Here is a 19,998-nt window from a genome sequence, read left to right as displayed (position 1 = left end):
TTTGGCTTTAATAGGATAAGGTGTGGGCTCAGGAAGTGCAAGTATTTAGTCTCGGGCTGATTGCAAAACTCAATTAACCTTCTGTCGATCCAGTTCCGATAAATTGCACAATTATAGCTTTTGATTCACCGCTGACACATTTGATTAGCACAAAAATACGAGCTGCATACACTCAAAGTTAATTTGCCGCAGACTCGCGTTGTACTTGCGGTTCCAATTATGTAAAGGGCTGTGCAATGTCTGTACATCTGGTGCTATGAAAATCGAAAGTGTAATTTGAATTCCAGTAGGCCCGTGTTTTGAAAGATCTAATGTGCCAAGCATGTTGGGTCCTCAAATAACCCGTAAAGTGCAATCGAAGGTCTTGACACAACTCTTACTTAAGTAGCAATGTCATTTTTGTTAATTTTATGCTGCCTTCATTTAGGATTGCATTAGGGTTTTGTTTATAAAAAAAATGCATACTTAAGGGGTTATAGCCCTGTTTGAGAAACTAAGGCAGACATTTAGCATACAATTATCAAGTAATTTTCATTGACAATCAAATGTTTTTTCTTTATTTTTAATGACATTGCTAGAACAGGCTCAAAGTCGTCACTTGTGCTTTTGGCTGGACTGCTCGATGAATTCTGCCCTATCTACCCATCCATAACCCATCAGCAGACTTTGAATTTACACGAACACTTGCATCAGATGAGCTGAGCTCTCAGCGGGCACGTTGCAAAACATTCAGTTAATTGGTGCGAAATTCACACTATTTGCCAAATTCTCTCTGATCAGTTAGCAGAAATACAAAAACACCTTAACTTCAGACCTGCTATCCTCAAGGGAAGACGCAGCACAGCGAGGATTGCGTGTTCAGTGGTCTGGCTGCTGCTAATGATTCGTTTTAGCGTCTCATCAGGATGTAGCCACCCTGTAGGGTTCAAGTTGGAAATGTGACTGCTCTTGTTCAGTGACGTAGAGGGCACCATCCAGGCTGCCTGTAACAAGTGTGCGTGCCGCGTGGTGGCCTGCTCCTCTGTTGGTGCTGGGTGGATCCTACAAGACATTCATGAAGGGATGCCATGGGCTGCGACGCGGTCACTCCTTGGTGAACCCTATCAAGCACAGTCTGAGATCTGTCTGGTAATTAGAATTCTTGATGGCAGAGTGGTGAATGGTTATTTGTCAGAGCTTCTCATTTTGTCATCGCTGCCTTGATTTCTGACCTACTATCTTTGTTGTGTTCCGTTTAGAGCAGTTGTTCTTAAACTGGGGTCAGCTGGTCTAGAGTGTTTGAGTGCGTGCACCCAGGGTGTGACGTTGAGGCGCCAGCTGACTGTAACTAGTGCACACCTGTGGATTTCACCTCTATTGTTCCTGGGTAGACTGTTTTTAAGATCATTCATGTTGGCTTCATATTCCTGTGTATGCTTGCAGGATTGCTTTGTCGCAGTTCAACATTCAGCATTCACTGTGACTGCTTGTATAGAGTGCATGCATACATGCTGTGGACCTATATCACTCCTGAAGTGATTCCGTATAGTCTCATACAAATAAAATCATGTAAAATGCACGTTCTCCTTCTTGCCCCTCATCCTGGTAGGCGAAGCGACCTATAACTGGATAAGACCACCACTCAAGTCACTTTGACAAAACACCAGAACATCTTCCGCGCCGACTACGCTGAAGTTCATCTGGGGTCCATTGCCCACTATTCCTTGCGTATTGTAAACTCCACCCTGAAGTATGAATCCAGTATAGAGATAATTGCACTGGCGTGTTTGGCAAGGATTCATGTAGGTCTTATCAAGTCTGGTTGTCTTGGCTAAAACCGCTAATCCTTTCTTGAATGACTTCTTAGGGTTGCTCTGTTTACAAGTTACAATGGAGACCTCCTCTCCTGGTTGAGATCCACCCATCACTTCAAATGTATTTGGAGTTTATTTGGCAGAGATTCAGCTGTTTCTGCTACATTGTCTCAAGGTGCAGTGAATGCGAACTGAAAATCAACATTGAGGTTTTTTGGTCCATATAGGTTGTCATCTTGCTTCTCTTCATTCCTTGCCATGAGAGAGACGAGATGGGGCTCAGAAGGAATAGACTATTTATTACAATGAAGAGCATAACTTGAGTAGCATCTGTGACTTTTGGCTCATAATGCTTGTACGGTTCTACCTCTTTAGTTCTGTCTTGGGTGCAGCGAATGTTTTGTGTACACGTGTTTCTGGCTCAGGAAATCTGTAGAACTATGTTTCTAATCTATCACAGTTTTCTAATTGTGTTACAGAGTGATGGCAGTAAGTAGTAGCTTGAAAAATTGTGTTACAGGGACCTGAAATGCAGGACCATTGTACTTAGACTTGAGGTTTTCTTACAAAATGAATATCCACAGGTTTAATTATGGGGGCACCTTTTAACAAGCATTTACAATGCAATGGTTTTGCCTTTGTTAAAGTTAGAGCGATTGGCATTGCTCTTGACATTATTTTTATTTGTTTTTTTTTAACATAAATAAATGGCATTGTCATTTACAATGCCACTAGCTTTATCTCTTGCAAATGACACACACCAACACCCACAGAGAGCCCCCCAACACACACAAACCCCCCCCCACACACACATCCACACAGAGCCCCCCCACACACAGCCACACAAAGCCCCCCACACACACCCACACAGAGCCCCCCCACACACACACCCACACAGAGCCCCCCACACACTGCGAGCCCCACCCCACACACTGTGGGCTCGCTGCGAGCCCCCCCACAGGCAACAGAGGCACGAAAACAGGGTCACAAGCAAGCAACAGGGTCACAAGCAAGCAACAGGGTCCCAAGCAAGCAACAGGGTCACAAGCAGGCAACAGGGGCAGACGGAGGCACAAGCAGGCAACAAGGGCACACAGAGGCACAAGCAGGCAACAGGGGCACACAGAGGCACAAGCAGGCAACAGGGGCACACAGAGGCACAAGCAGGCAACAGGGGCACACAGAGGCACAAGCAGGCAACAGGGGCACACAGAGGCACAAGCAGGCAACAGGGGCACACAGAGGCAGAAGCAGGCAACAGGGGCACACAGAGGCAGAAGCAGGCAACAGGGGCACACAGAGGCACAAGCAGGCAACAGGGGCACACAGAGGCACAAGCAGGGGCACACAGAGGCACAAGCAGGCAACAGGGGCACACAGAGGCACAAGCAGGCAACAGGGGCACACAGAGGCACAAGCAGACAACAGGGGCACACAGAGGCACAAGCAGACAACAGGGGCACACAGAGGCACAAGCAGGCAACAGGGGCACACAGAGGCACAAGCAGGCAACAGGGGCACACAGAGGCACAAGCAGACAACAGGGGCACACAGAGGCACAAGCAGACAACAGGGGCACACAGAGGCACACGCAGACAACAGGGGCACACAGAGGCACAAGCAGACAACAGGGGCACACAGAGGCACAAGCAGGCAACAGGGGCACACAGAGGCACAAGCAGGGGCACACAGATTCATTCGTTGAACATAACCAAACATATGTACTTTTAACAACGCACGTTCACCTTGGTGCTGAACAACACCTCTTTTTTGTTACCCAACTCGTACTCGTGTATCGACCCCAGATGAATGATAGGCTGGGTGGACCCGCCGGGACTTAAACCTGTGACCATGATGTCGGACACAGGCCCCGGCAATGGAAGCAGTAGTCCACTGAGCCACCAGGCGCTGCCTCACAATGGGACGCCTGGAAACAGGTGGCAAGGAACGTATTCCGGTAATGCACCCACTGCGTAGTGTCCAGCTGTTTTCACACCCGCTGGACTCAAAGGCTTTTTGAAATGCTATAAATACGAGTTTTAAAACATCTTAACAGTGAAAAACATTTTTTAACCTAGTGACTAAAAATCCCACGCTATTTCGAGCAATCAGAATCGTTCAAGAGAGTACTTCAACTGCTTATGTTCATTCGTTCAGTAGCACAATAAATCACTTCTCTAGCTTTGATAATTCCGCAGTAAGGCATTCAAATGACCCAACTAACTACACAGGTGTGATAACCCCTTGCTCCACCTTGAACCTGTGGTGCCGTGACTAAGCCTATTTGCGTGGCCTGTGGAAGTGGTCCTCTATGCCGGGACTTTTAATTTCGGATGATTCCTGACCTTTCATCACACCATGACCAAGGGACATTTTCGAACTCTATATTCTTGAGTTAGAGCACCATTGCTACTAAGGTAGCCCGAGGGGCGGGATAGCCTCTCTGCTCGCTTTAGAAAGAATCTTAACATACATTTTGTACTCTCTTACCGGACCTTGCTCGGTACGCCATGTTCCTTTTGTGCCCTTTCCTTAGGATGCGTTGAGCTGGGTTTCTGTAAACACTACCTCGAAATGTGCTTGCAGGTTCCATTCCCCTATATATGCCGCCACCTCGGTATCTCGGTCCCATCTGTGGGTGCCGGGGATAAGAATGCGGTCCGCGGTATCCGCAGAAAAAACTTGTGGGCAGAGGGGAAGGCCCGTCTAGAGCCCTCCTGCGACTGCTAGCTGCTCGTGTTCCTCCTATGTAATTTGATTTCTTATTCTTTATTTATACCAATAAGCTCCGCACGCGCTGCATGCAACACTAAGTTATTTATTATGCACGCGAAAAAGTGGCCAGGTCCACGGGTGCAGTTGGTAATAAAAAGGGGGAAGACCCGGTGTGGATCTCGGGTGATTGAAGCCACTCGGCAACACTACTAGCTACGCTCCCTTCCTGCCAAACGGAAATGCAGGCATCTGCTACTTTTTAAAAAAAATTTTTTTTATATAACTTGAGCGCTCTTACGCACAAAAAAAGGTTTGCTAGCACACGTACCTTGAACTTTTTTGGGAGATGCTGACGACGGCCGACGACGGCCTTGGAGCAGGAAGGCGGCCATGAGGAAACAAGCGGGAGGGGGCGGGAAAGGAGAGGCCGGGAGCTGACGAAAGGCGACCATGAGGAAACAAGCGGGAGGGGGCGGGAAAGGAGAGGCAGGAGCAGGAAGGCGGGCATTAGAGAGAAGCGGGAGGGGGCGGGAAAGGGGGAGGAGAGAGCTGACGAAAGGCGGCCAGGGAGGAGAGAGCTGACGAAAGGCGGCCATGAGGAAACAAGCGGGAGGGGGCGGGAAAGGAAAGGCCGGAGCAGGAAGGCGGGCATTAGAGAGAAGCGGGAGGGGGCGGGAAAGAGGGAGGAGAGAGCTGACGAAAGGCGGCCAGGGAGGAGAGAGCTGACGAAAGGCGGCCATGAGCATTAGAGAGAAGCGGGAGGGGGCGGGAAAGGGGGAGGAGAGAGCTGACGAAAGGCGGCCATGAGGAAAAACAAGGGAGGTGCCGGCAATGCCGGACCAGACACGGGGGCGTTCCCGGCGTCGCGTGACGTCGGCAAAAGCCTAAGAATCTCGGGAACGCCCCCGTGTCTGGTCCGGCATTGACGGACAGGCCCCTCGTCCAATGGCAAGGCTCCGTTTACGGAGCCAGCCAATCAATGACGAGGGCCGACCCAAAGCACACTACACTTCTCATCAGGTTTTCGCCTGCGCGAAAAAGCTGCGCAGAAAGCGCAGCTTTCGCCAGGCAAAACCTAAAAATGTCTCTATTGTATCAACTAAAAGTTGTGGGTAGCACAAATCCGTCTTAACGAGTTACATGCATTTTTGGCATCCTTGGCACTGTAGTATATGGCAGTGTGTCAAAGAACCATTGTTCCTTGTCTGAGGTAGCAGCCTCTGCATCACATGGGTGGGCAAGGGAGATGGAAAGGACACTAGTAAGCTTTTGTAGGTTCAGTAATTTCCAAGAGAATGGGAGGTGAGTCAGTCTAACATTAGTACAATGAAGCTTGAGGCAGTAGAACATTTGTTTGCTATACTATTCGCCAGGGAGGCTTTCTGTTTTGCAATGGGCACGCTCCCCATCTGCTGCCCATCCCACTGTGCCTGACGCCCATTCTGCGAGGCGTCTAGTTGTAGCTTTCAGGTGGACGTGCAATTTTTGCCATCAGGTATGCAATATAGTGAAGTTGTTTGTACAACAGGAGCATGGAAGTCGGATGGTCTGCGGAATACCGACCTGCTAATTAGCCATGTGACTTATTGGGATTGGCTACATGTAAAAATAAAACTCCGTATAACATACCTACTATTAGTAGATCAGTTATCCCATATTTCTCATTTGTGTACTCAAGAGATACTGCCCAGGCACAAAGCACCTGTTCTGTAGCGAACTTCTGTTCTCTCTCTGTACTACAATACTTTACAGGAACTTTCAGCATCTGCACAAGCGTACACCAGGTAGTAATTTCAAGGAAGAAGTCTGAAGTTCTGGTTGAGAAAGAGTACCACTATCGATGATGTATCTGGGCGCCCTGAACAGATGGTGTGTCTCTCCAGGTATATATGCTGCTTCAGTAACCATCCATTGCCAAAATTCAGCATATAAAACATACAGATGAATAAGTCGTATCTGTACCCTTTAGTATAATACAGCAGGCCTCATAACACTCGAACGTGTGGATTCATAGTGCATTTAGGATCAATACGCCAGCAGCTCTTCAAGTGAAGGGATGGGGGCGTTGGAACAGCTTCATGGTGTGGTGAGTGCTGGGCTCTTCATTTAGCTCTTGCATCTGGAACAGAAGTTTCAAATGTGTGCGTGCCCTCGAGACTCCAGCTTGCCAATCCCTCACCAGTGCAGCCCCTGACCTGCTCTTCTCCCCAGGCTAGGTGAAGGATAGACCTCTGCCTTGGCTTGTGCTTGGGCACAGAACGCCGAGGGTCTTGGTCATGCTGCAGCGAGTTATGTGCGATGCTTCCATCCAGTGCCTGCAAAGTGGGCGATCCGCTCTCGGTGAAGGGACTGAACTTTTCTAACTTATTAAGCCCAGCAAAATGCTGTTCTGAATTTCAGAACTTGAACTAGTAGATTTTGGGTTTCCCTGTAGCGCTACAAATTTAGGGTGCCACTAAAATATTTATGGTAGTAAGATCAGAGACTCTGCCCCATCAGACATGATGGATATTTGTTCAGCAGAGTTTAAATATTACTCAAACATTTCTCCTAGCATTTGTTACATAGTGGTGGTTTTTGCAAAATATGGGGTTACAAACCTTAACATTTTGGTGGTGAAACCTGTGACTATTGCCATTGTGATCAATGTTATTGGATCAAAAACATTAAGACCATAGATAATAGGTACTCTAGATGGTAAATTCTCAATTCAGGGAACACGGCGCAATTTTAGAAATGTTTGCTGATAATCCCTCAGTGTTCAGTATAGTTGTAAGAATGCCCGAGTTTACTAACCTGTGTAGTTCTAAATATTGTATACTTGCTTCCTCCTTTTTCTGGCTCCATTGGGATTCAGCTCACTGTTACACAAAAAGACCAACGTTTGATAAGTTGGTGGAGGGTTTTATAGCGCTTGAATTCACTATGGTTATCCAAGCAGTGCAATTTGCGGTGCTTACTGAACATTGCATAGGAATTGTGCACTGTAAACTGGCTGTACTACGTTAAGGTTGTTGTCTTCTGGTTCTCCAAAGGATTCTGCCTCCAGGATGGAGAAAAGATATTGATTTGTTTTTACCATATTGTGGTTCTCTAAAGGATTCTGCCTCCAGGACGGAGAAAAGATATTGATTTGTTTTTACCATATTGTATCTTGTACCTTCTTGTATCTGGAGGTCGTAGAGATATTGTCTGGTGAAGCTTGTGGTTGGAGTAGTCTGCTATAAGTTTTTTCTTCTGCTGTAGGTAGTGTTTGAGCAAAAGTTTTTGGGGATCTAAAGTTGACTAAATGTTTTAACTGTTAGCTATTATATTGTCTTGTAAAAGTCTCTGGTTTCGGCCTAACCTTAAAGTGGTGTTTGACCGGTTACTCTGAAGAATATCGCATTTGTAATGGTTTCCTTATCCTTTCCGCAGGTCAGTATGGGAGACCCCTGAATAAATTCATCCGGCATTATGAAGGCTTGTCCTACGACACGGATTCCTTACACCAAAAACACAATCGTGCCAAAAGAGCGGCGAGCCATGCGGAACAGTTTATACACTTAGATTTCCATGCACACGGAAGGTAAGGCTGCTTATCTTTCACTGTAATGAATGTTCAGTGGGTATGTAACCGGGTGCATAAATGTTATGCTTTGCTCATGTTGATGCCAGTCAAGCCATGTCCTGAATTGTCGTGTCTTGTCCGTTCTAGTGACCCTCTGTTATAGTAATGCTTGGGATTTCTACCGTTCCACCATCATTGGTTTATGGATACCTTAATCTTTCGTTTAGCAAACCATGGTTTTTCGAACAGTTATTGTATTGATTGACTCACCGGCTTAATCCATGTAAGGTTTACCGTGGCAGATACCACATTTTAATCTCAATTAGAGTTCAGGTGTTGTGCGTTCATTTCTCGCAGCCTCTGCTGTGTCCAGCAGTGGGATAGCGGTTTTCATGGTCAACAGAGGGGTACACATGGGTATACTATGGATGTCATTATTTTATTAACTACATTTTAACATCAATATTTAATAATACAGTTTTAACTGATAAAGATCTTCAAGCAGGTGGGAGAGTATGATTCTGTTACGCCCGTTCTTTGTGGTTTCCTCGCTTTGGCTACTAGATTCCTGATGCTGGCAGGATCGTTCTGCTCCCCGCAAAGATCCGGATCACCTCTTTCTGTAACCATCTTTCTGCCCTCTTGATCTCCACCTCGAATTGTAGTGGAGGGGATCAGGTGCCTCCTTTTTGTTCTATTCTTCGTGGCAAAGCTCCAGGTTTGCAGTTATCCTGGTTTCCAAGCTTTTTCACTGTTGGCATTAAAACTCCGCCCACTGCTTGGACAATGCTTCTTGATACCTGTACCTGCCCACACCATTGCCTTATATTCATGCCCGCAGATCTCACGAATGAGGCCTCATCTCCTGTAGAAAATGTTTGCTTAGTCTTCTTCCCCACAGCCAGCCAGTCTAGCCAGCCGAGTCTAGCCAGCCGAGTCTAGCCAGCGAGTCTAGCCAGTCAGCCTAGCCAGCCGACTTAGTCTGCCAACTTAGCTCACCAGCCAGCCTGCCTTCCGGTCAGCCAGCCAGCTACAGTACGTGATCTTAGCCAAAAGGCCGAGAAGCAATGCTCTTGCTACCCCAACTTTCTGTAAACCTAGTTTGCCCGTTTTTGTGTTTTGTAGTTTTTGTGTAATGTAGAAAATGTATTTTCTTTCTTGAGCTTTTATTTGCTTGCTGTCGTCAAAGAAAACACAACTGTTCTGTGTCTTTTATTATTTGTAACAGGGCCTCTCAATCTTTTTTTTTTTTTTTTTTTTTTTTTTTTTTAACCAGCTGTGCCTTTAATGAACAACCATTGACTCTTTTATTTAGCCCCCCTCTTTAGGGCCAGTCCCTATTTTGAAGCACAGAACTTAACTAGAGAGGATGCAATAACCGATTCCAGCTGTCCTGATGCACTTTTTCTTCACTCACCAGCTCTGCATTTTAACTATAACTTGGAGATGAGACCAATTCATTTTTGCAACCTGTTCCTACTGTAGGGCTCGAACACTTTACACCCCTACCCGAAACGGCTTCCTCTCCAGTACTGTGAAGGCATTCCATCTTGCTGTGGAGAGTGTAGGACGAGTGTCTTCTTTCTACAGTTCATGGATAGACTTTGGACTATGAGGTTGAGAGACAAAACGTGGACCCTGGGATGGCGAGATACGAGCTAGTCTGCTTTGGTCCAAAAGTGGGGAAGAAACCTCCCTCTTGTCTGTAATGTTATCTTTGTATGTAGAGGACCCTACCAGGGAAGGGACATTTGAGCAGAGGACCGGTTCACATTCATACTTTCCACTATTCTCTCAAAGTGTTGAATCAACATTTTGATCACTACGAGTTCTCTTGGGCAGGGTGAACACGTGCAAATTGAAAAGACAATTAAATAGAGGCAGCTGGTGAATGGAAACCCCAGCAGACATCAAACACATTAACTTTTTAGAATCTCTATTGGCGATTGGTTGGTGATTGTTAGAGAAGCGGTCCAAGAGAAGTTGTTTTTTTTTCCCTCTACGCTGGATGGCCCTTTTCAGGCACTTCAAGTAATGAACAGGTCTGAGCGGTCCTTTTCTGCAATCATTTATGTATTTGAAATGGCAGGCATTTGATGGTGGACTGACGCGCCATATGGGATTTAAGGTGCTTCAGATAAATGGCTCGATTTGCTTGTGGGCTCGAGTTGTGTGTGTGGATGCGGACAAAGAAGGAAGGGCTGTTGAAACTCTGGTCACGACTAGGTATTTTTTCTTACTTACCCTTAGCGTTACCCAGGCATGTGAAGGTATCGGTGGCCCTCTCTGGTCACAGACAACCCAAAAATCAGTGCACTATCGTATTTGTAAAATGTCTTTTTTTTTTTAACAAACCATTAAGAAGTACCTTTATTTTGTGAAGGACAAGGTGCACCACATGCACACTGGTTTTACATTTGCGGTTGTAGTTCATAAGGCAGCTTTGAACTGGTTTGGTTTTTGCTCAGACTTTCAATGAGCATTGAGCACACACACATCTAACATAGTTTAATAATTCATCTGAAATTAAGCTGTTTAATTCTGTGTATATACTTCCTGAATTTGTTCTGTTGCTGCGCATAATCCCAGGCTGAGCTCCCGCTGCATGTTAATGACTTGAGCCCTATCATAATTGAGTTTTTCTAGTCCTTTGTTTTCCGTGGATTTTAGCCTGGACTCTTGCTATATGCGAAAGATTACCGAAGGATCATCACTCCGCATTAAGTAAACACTGGAAGCGATGTCTTCTAGTAGAAGGTTCATTAAGATACTGGCCACGAGTGGGATGTGCCGTGGCATACACTACTGCCACCTGCCACTGCTGGCTCCCTAAATGGGTTGCTTTCCTGGTACCGCTATCCCAGTGCCATTACTGATGGAGCAGTTGTTCATAATTGGTGATGTTTTTGTGATCACTTTTTGCTCAGTGATTTAGATGACTTCTGCACCTGGGCCAATGCAGTGACCTGTACAATATAAACCTGCGGCGCCCTGTATGGCTTGTGGTCTGTGTGGCATGTTTCACAGTGTATAGACTTGTAACACTGGCTGCATTACTATGCTCCTGAGATGCTATGAGATGCCTGTGGCTGATAGTGAAAGACTACACCCTCCCACCCCCCCAAAAGAAAAGTAACACCCGTAGTTTTACTCTTTATCCCATTTCCCCCGCTCTGCAGGATATTTGTGGAATGCCCTATATTTTTTGAATATTTATTAGAAACTTGAAGCAGCGGAGGGATCTCTGCTTACAGATTTGAGTGCGGCATCTGTTTGGTGAAAGGGACTATGAGGAAGTGAGGTTATGGCAAACACCCATCTGCAGTGTGAGAGCTGAAAGAGCGGGGGGAATTGGGTGCCCCAGGGGTGTCCAACATGTTCTGATCCAGCACTGCACTTTAATTAGGAGTGGAAAATAAGGATGCTGTCCCCATCTTTCCTCTTTATGGCACTGGGAATGGGGAAAAGCCTAAGGTGTGACAGTGGTCAAGGGTTGTCATAGGAGTTCATGAACACTGTGGCCAATGCCTGATACACCCGAGCATTGATATAGGTATAGCAGCGTTGAACTTGCAGTGTTTCTTCCTAGCGTGTAAACTATCAAAATTGATTTCAAATGTAAGTATCTTAACTCGGACTTCCTTTTTGTGCAGTTCTGGGCAAATCCTTGTGATCCACTGCACCTAACTCCCTTCTCTACTAAACGGGCCGCACTGAACAGAAGCATGACATTACCATTCACCAAGCCTCCTCTTCTGTAGTCATGTGCTAAATCCATGTCACATTCCATTTAAAGATGGGTGAGCGAGGCCTAGGGCGGATAGACTGTTCTCCTTCCTGCTCATGTGTTTCTGCTCCATCTCTCTGTGTTGCGGAAGCTGTCGCTGTTCTTCACGTGGTTCACTGTTGAATGGGTGATCAAACCACACACTTCCGAAGCCCACATGACTAGTCAGCAGATAGAACAAAGGGGCACTTCATAGATCCAGATAGGCCCTTTCTTTCTGATCCTAGTCACATGTTGGCTAAGGGGGTCTCGTATTGCACACTCCTGACTTTGTTCCGAATTCGGAATGTGTAGCTGTTGCTAATCTGTTAACATCTTGAACATCAGGTCTCAGTGCTTTGCAGAGCCAAGGTTTGCCATGCCGGTCCCAAGTTATTTCATGATATTCTTGTGCTGCACACTAAAACATGGCAACCATTTTACCCATGAGAGGCAGTACTGCATTGTGGTCCCATGGCCTCTGTAACCCACTAACAGCACACAGCCTGTTTCTTGAGCTCAGATGAGGCTCTAGGTGCCAGCCCAGATGTAACATTGATTTTAGATGTGTGATAAAAGGGCACCCTTTGCACACAGGATGTTTGTCACAAGGTCTCTTCTCTGTAACCTGTGAGTAATGCCCCAAACTTCTAATAATAAGTATTATATATATTCGAAGTTGAAACGTAACGTTTAATTGCTGAATCGGTAGTGCTATATTGCTATGCATTTGACTGATTTTATATTTTTTCTAACATTTTTGAATCCGAGATTTTTATGAGGTTATCCTTAGTCCTTTCGATTGTTTTGTGAAGAAAAAGGTAAGTTACATGAACTTATAGTAAAATAAAAAAGAAAGGGTAAGGTTTCCTAGCCCATTTTACTTCCATGGAAAAGGCTAAAGTGGAAGGGTTTGCCATCATTGACAAAACAAATCAGTCCTTGTTTTTATTAGGGGAAATGTCACTTCCCGCTGTTTAACCCCTTGCATGCTGATGACGGACCCGTCCGCCATGCAGCACGGTGGGCGTGTGCTGGGGGCCGTCATGAACCCACCCACTCTTTAGAAGTGCCACACAGGCGCAGAATCGCGGCCGCACGCAAGGGGTTAAAAAGGAAAATCCTGTGATGAAGAAACGGCTTAGACCACAACTTTCATTGGGGACATGTCAACAAGAGCATCCGGGTGCAGCTCGCCCACCTGTGAGCTGCCACCTAATGCCCAACCCTCTTCACCAACACTTATAAATTAAATAGACAGCCCGGGAAAACCTAGTGCCAGTGCGCAGGTCAGGCCTCTCTAGACTCCTGGTGACCGGAAGCTCAGGCACGATCCATCCACAGAGGGCTGTTTAAAAACACTGCACTCTATGTGGATGTTTGCGTTGTGCAAGGGCGTACTTTAGCTACGTCCCCTCACACAGGCACAGTCCATAATATTTAACAGGCATGCAGTGATTGCCTCAGCCAGTGCAGTCTATCTGCTCAAGTGGGGCTGTTGGAGTGCACATCTATAGACCCCCAAGGCCAAGGACGATCCAAATGGAGCAACAAGGGCATGATCGCGACGACTGTCCCAGCTTCTAATCTGACTATTCTTCCAGTCCTGTCCATTCACTGGAGGATGAGTCCAAGTTAGCCTTTCCTCTTTTTAATCCAAGCCCTGCTGCTTTGTCTGGTTTGTCGTCTGGAATCAAGCCCTGCTGGTTCTGATGTGCAGTGTTTGGTTCCTGCACTGCGGCTGCCAAAAAAGAGTGGCCAGCAAAAGAAGCAAAGTGAGTAAACAAAAAGAAGAAAACAATCCACTGCTGTTTCTCTGTATGAGCGCGTCTTTGGAAGTGTTGGACAATGAGTGGGTTTGTGACTGATTGACAATGAATGGGTTTGTGAGTGAATGACAATGAATAGGTTTGTGAGTGATTGGCAATGAATGGGGTTGTGAGTGATTGACAATGAATGGGGTTGTGAGTGATTGACAATGAATGGGTTTGTGAGTGATTGACAATGAATGGGTTTGAGTGAGAATAAGAGTTGATGTGGTTGTGTCATTGAGGAGAAAGGCACTGAGAATCACTAAGAGTTTGTAAGATTATGTGTTAATAAGCGAAAGGGAGTGAATTGGAGAACCGTTAGAAGCGGGAATGAGTTAAGGGTGTAGCAATCAATCCATCATTGGAACGGGTGCAGTTGCATCCGGGCCCGGAGGTGCCAAATGAACACTTAGTGAAGCACCTGTACACAAGAGTTGAGTGAATCTGTGTAGATGTGTTTTGTGAGTATAAGTGAATGTAAGTTGGTTTGCGTATAAGTGACAATGGAAGTGAGAGAGTGTGTGAGGTAGAGTGAGTGGGTGAGAAAGTAAAACAGGGACGGGCTGTATGAGCGAGACCATGTAAGTGAGCAAAAGTGTTTGTTAGCTGGCCATAGCATACTCATTGGCTTAAGGTTGCACCCTCAGTAACTGGCATATGGAAGGTAGTTCTTCTCATAAAGGACGTCATCCATTGTGTAATGCAGGCCTGGACATCCTGGAAGTTGTTCTTGGCCTATGGGATACCTGTGCCAAAATGCTGGCTCCATATATTGGAGGTAATTCTTGTTCTCGGAGAAGGCAATAGCGACTTGCATGAGTTTGGTGGGAACAGCATGGGGGAAGCAAACTATGCAATGTTGGCTTTGACCTCATGTAGGTAATTTTTAACATGCGAGTTAACCATGGTATATGGACAGTATTGGTGACTAAATCCTGGTACTGACGTATTGTTATTCATGGCATAACGGCATACCCATGACAGAATGCTGACGTTGGTGCACTGAGGTAGTTCTTAACATATACTAAGTGACATCCTCCTGTCATCAGAAGCCCACAGAGGCCTGCTCGCAGGAAGTGCTTACGGAAACACGAATGCAGCGTTTTCATGAACGCTGCTACATCTAAATACAGCTGAGTGCACATGGGCTACGGCATTATGTTGACAAGCTGCCAATAACAAATGCCCTTTTCAGGGCCTATGACTTATTAGCAAGTTATATCAACATTCTGCTTTTAAATGCACTATTTTATCCCATTTCTACAACATTTAAATGCAACCCCCCTCAAACTCTCATAGATGAAGTCTGACTTGCTTCGTTTGCTGGCTTATTGACATTTCTGGCAAGTATTACGCTCACCACTTTCAGACCGCACCAGCTGCCACTCAACAATATGAAAGCTGTACCTTCAAAGTAGGATGATGTAAAATGGTGCCAGAAGAAGAGGTTTGCATTGTGAGTGGCAGCTAAATACCACCACGTTATGCACAGTAGATACTTTTGACAACGGGCCAGTATTTATGTTGCATATTTAAGAAGGCCTATGTGTTTGTACTTCCTTGTGAACAAAGCTGTACATGTTCTCATGACTGCAAAGTAAAACAAAGGAAAGTACAAAGACATTTGTGATTAAATTATGTTCCCTTATGACCGGTTAAGTAAGGCATAGGAAACAGCAAACACTGTGTAATCAATAAAAGGCAGAAACCAGCAACTATAGTGTCAATGTGTCAGCAAAGTAAATCAAATAGCCCACACTGAATTACAAACTACACTTTCACTTTTTACAGCAATTGGGTAGCCCTGAGGTATTATGCTGTGATTAATTGTATTTAATGCTCTTTACTCACCAGAAAGAGATATTGACATGGATAAATGAATTATTGATGTTTCTTTACATCTATTAGAATAGTTATTCTTTTATTAAGACCGTGTAGTTGTTTAAATAGTTTTTTCATCTCATTGATTGCTTTTACAATAATGTACTGTGTTTAATACGCACTTTTATGGCTGTTATTGCAGCCGTAAAATAAATCTAAAATATATTTTTTACCATACTTAAACATTGTCACCACCATATATCTCTGTTCTGATTATTCAAAACACATTGTTATTGTTTAAGATCAACGCAGCACACATACACCTAATTGTGATAAGTATTCCTACGGAGAAATAACATGAATTGATTTTTGACCTCACATATACAGAAACCTCATTTATGTACGTAACTGAAAACATAAACCATAAAAGTACACGAATAAGTTCAACCATGACTTGTTCTTCTCTGTCTTTTAGGTGCAGTAGTTGCTTCTTTTTTATTTCTAGTCCTTAATCCACCTAAAGGCAGTGGAACGGGTCAGCATGAACAAATATTGATTGTTCAGCATATTCATGCCATACCCAAAGACAGGGTATCAGCGCCGAGACGCCTAAGGGTAATTGTACGCGCTCTACAAATGGCATTAAATAAATAAATAAATAAATAAATCCATCTCTAAGTCACTTCTTAATTCATCGGCCTCTTCAGGACTGTAGAGACACAAGATGTCAAATTGATTGTAAGGCACATTTCTGCACCTTACTTCAACTGCCTCCTCACAACTATAGGACAACAAACATTATGTAATCTGTAATGCCAATGCTGCATCTTCTGTGACTCATCCACCACCTGAAAATTAACTTCAAATCTCATCACATTAAGTCCTGGTTAGATGGGATTCCATTCTCTGTAGATCTGTCCGGTTACTGTGTCTCACAAGATCACACAAGTTGAGCACAGGCGTTACATGACTTAATGGACAGCCCATCAAAGCATTAGCAAGCAGTAAAAAATCAAATCTACAGATACTAAAGGAGGCAGGCGCAAAGGCCGCTCTCTGTTCTTTTTCAAATAATTTATGGCATAGGGTCTTTTACACACCCTACACTGTTGGTACCTAGCTCTAAAACTGACCTCAGTGGTACAAATCAGAAGAGGAAACGCAGGTTGAAAATGATCTTTTGTAGTGTTATGTTCACACTATTGACCACTGAGATATTTATCTCTCAACTGTCCATATTTGCAATATTTTATTCAGATTTTTCATATGAGCAACTATCAAGGGTCGTTGTACTGTGAATGTGTCTGTCCACAGAGGCGTAGCTTAGTCAGTGAAATTTAGGAGGTTGAATCTCAAATTACTGAACTAAAAAGCGCAGTGGGCTGCAGAGTGTAGGAATGAGATGTCCAAGGTTCGGATGTACTGTTTGCATGAGAAATGGGGCTGGCTGATTTGCAGTAGGTGGCATCCTCTTTCTAGAGTGGCCCAGTGGGTGAAGAACGATGCGTTGGCATGGTACCATGAGCGATTGCCACTGGTTAAACTGTTTGCAAGCATTCATCCCATCACCTTTTGGGTGGTTGATTGTCCTTGTACTTGAGTAGTGCAGCTTTCTAAGCCTACTACTGCCAATGTTTGTTAATTTTAAAAAGTAGTACATTTGCACCTATTCAAGGAATACATCTGTGGCTGCAGATTTATTACTGTTTTGGTAAACCTATCACGATGCATGTTTAAGATCCCGATCCAAAAAGATAAAACCTGTCAGTGAAGTGAGAATGATGAGAACAATACACAGGGACATAGCAGACCCAACTCTGGCCCCCGGACCCAACTATCAAACCAATGTATTGTGGGAGTCCCCCACACCAAACACCCCTTCTGAATCTATGCCTGACTCATCCCACCCCGGCTGTTAGTTTTTCCTGGGTACTCATGACTACCTGGAGTCCTTGCCACGGGATCACTTATTTTAAACGTATTTTCACTGCACCCACTATTCTTTGTCTCGGCTACAAGAATCCTTGAAGGTGGAGTACTCCGGTTGGTGCGTGTGGGCAAGCTCCAAGCATCTAGTCCTCAACTTTTACAGATAATTTTGAGTGACAGACTAATCAGAAGGTGCAAATGGAGGAGGGTTCACAGGCAAATTAATGGGGGGAGCCGAGCCATCGGTCTGATTTGGCTTTAAGAGTCTGCACACCAGCTGAGCCATGAAAACCTCTGGCGTGTATATTTTGCAACAAACCTGATGTAAAAATGATACTTTTTGAATTTTAAAGATATTTTATTTTCTCAACCTGTGGAAGTGTTTCACCTTAGTACATCTGATTATATCCCTGCATAGAGAAATATTTATTAAATGTGATATTTATTAGAAACTTTAATGGCTCTCCTCCTAACACCAATGCCAAGAGGCATGCCAGTATTCATGTAATCCTTGAATGTGGCCTATATTCTTATTATAGATGGGAAAACATTACAGTCTATTAAATCAAACATAAAAGGTGTTTGTACAGCATGCTTCCTCAACTCAAATATTTGTGATTAGTAAGAAAAAAAGAGGCACTGTAAATAAACTACTTGCCTAGGATCACACAATTTCGATACACAGAGAAGCCGGTGTTGATTCCAGGTGCTGTCGTTTCACATTTTGAAATTCAGCCATTACATGGGCATTTGTATCTCTCTCCCATCTCATATCAAAGGTCACTGTTTAATCTTTCATTCTTGGCTCATGACCTGAAAAACTGGCAGATAACAAACCCGACTCAGTCCCCACTCCCAACTACCTAGCCATGAATGTATGTACTTGGGGGAGGGGGTTTCCTCTCTCAAACTCCCCTCCTGAAGCGACGCCCCTTTCAGTCCAAAATAGTTAGTACAGGCAAAGGTGGCAAGCAAAGGTGATGTCTTGACGATCTGTAACTGTAGGGATGGCAGCTCACATATGGGATTTTATAAAGTCTGTCATTCATTTTTCTGACTCATTTTTAGGTCTCGCCTAGCGACGCAGCGCTTGCGTTGCCCGCCTTGGCGAGATCTATTGTTGTGGGTTTTGCATCCGAAGGGGTACCGGAGATGTGCATGCTCACAGCCTCTATTCTCTGGCGATCTCAGCTTGTGCCCGACCAGTCGATGTGCATGCTCGCGACGTCTCTAATCACGGACGGGGGGAGGGGGTGCACACGTGCGCAAAGCCAAGTACTCCGACGGGGTTGGACCACGGTGGGGCTGCGGGAAGGGGGAGCGGAGCGGGGCTGCTGCTGTCCTTGTGAACCGCTGCTGCAGGGGGCTGATGTAATTGGCTCCAGGGGAGTGCTGCCTGCAGGGGATTCCCTTTCCTCTGTCGCCGGACTTCACGCTGCTGGCTGGGACTGGATGCCATACTCTCCCTGGTCGGGAGCTCGTTTTAATATATGACAGGGGGAGTAGCAAACAAAAAGGTATTTGAGGCACTTATAACAGGGCAGTACCAGCTCTTGTTAGCAAGACTGCAGCACTTTCTGCAGGGCAGCGCCAGCACTTCTCTGCATGAGTGGTGCACTTTCAGCAACCCAAAATTGTCACTTCGTCGCTTTGCGGCACTTTCCATAGGGCAACAGCAGCACTTGCTTTTTGCATGAGTAGTACTCTTCACGGAGCAGCACAAGCCACTTCTCGGCGAAGCAGTCACTTCTCTTTTCAAGGGTCACTGGGTCCTGCTCAGAGTTTCCCCGTTCCTAAAAAAATCACGAAAAAAGACCTTCAGTCAAAATGTTTTCTTGGTCCAATGCGACATCAGGCAGTCGCTGGATTTTGCAGTATTCGTTCCCATTCCGACAACCAAAACCGTTTTCGCAATTTTTGCCCTGTGCCTAATTCCAGAGGAAAATATAATTTTTAACATGAAGAGTTCATTTTCAGTCGAAGCGGTGTAATATCGTGAAATGTCTGTCTTTAGTGTTTAAATAAAAAATAAGCTTTTGTTGCAAAATCAAAGTCTAAAATGGAAAGTTAGTTAAACACTGTGTGCATTTTTTGCGATGCGGTGTGGTCCGGCTCCCCGGCGCTGGACCCCTCTGTTGGCATGCAGGCTGGCATGATCTCACGGCGAGTGCTGAGGAAAGGTGATGGGTGTAAGAAACGCACTGCTACGGCTGCCTGAACTTTCCAGCCTCTGACAGAAAACACAGCAACGCCCTGGAGCCCGGAGCCGTCTACGCACCTGGCTCCTAACAATGACCACCTCCCTTCAAAGCCAGTCTCCTCCCGTGGACCCCTCTGGCTCCTTGTGTGAGCTGGGTCAACCCATGCCGGCTGCAAACTTACGGTGCTCGCCTCCCAGCTTGGCGGTTGTGGAAGAGACCAAAACAATACCATGAGGATGACACCACACCAATTGCGCTAAACTCCGGGGTTTGTAGGGGGTGCTACTCGGCAGGCAGGTCCTTTTAAAGAGCCATGTGGCGCAGTGCACAGTGGTGGCCAGAGAGAGCTGCAGACGGGAGCTGTGTGTCCGGCCCTGCTGGCAAGCAGAGCACATACACACACAACACACAC

At 45.5% G+C, this 19,998-nt stretch overlaps 1 protein-coding gene across 1 annotated transcript in view; it reads left to right on the top strand.

Annotated features, from left to right (window-relative positions):
- Positions 1-19,998, top strand: part of ADAM10 (ADAM metallopeptidase domain 10) — a 542,337-nt gene that overhangs the window by 104,675 nt on the left and 417,664 nt on the right. The window contains exon 2 of the mRNA XM_086959374.1: positions 7,926-8,076. Within this exon, the coding sequence (XP_086815500.1) occupies positions 7,926-8,076 (151 nt within the window). The remainder of the gene's footprint in view (positions 1-7,925; positions 8,077-19,998) is intronic.

This window comes from Lissotriton vulgaris, chromosome 2_2, assembly GCF_964263255.1.
Source record: "Lissotriton vulgaris chromosome 2_2, aLisVul1.2, whole genome shotgun sequence".
Lineage (NCBI taxonomy): Eukaryota > Metazoa > Chordata > Amphibia > Caudata > Salamandridae > Lissotriton > Lissotriton vulgaris.
Note: the sequence above shows the minus strand (reverse complement) of the source record. Positions and strands in the feature narration are given on the sequence as shown.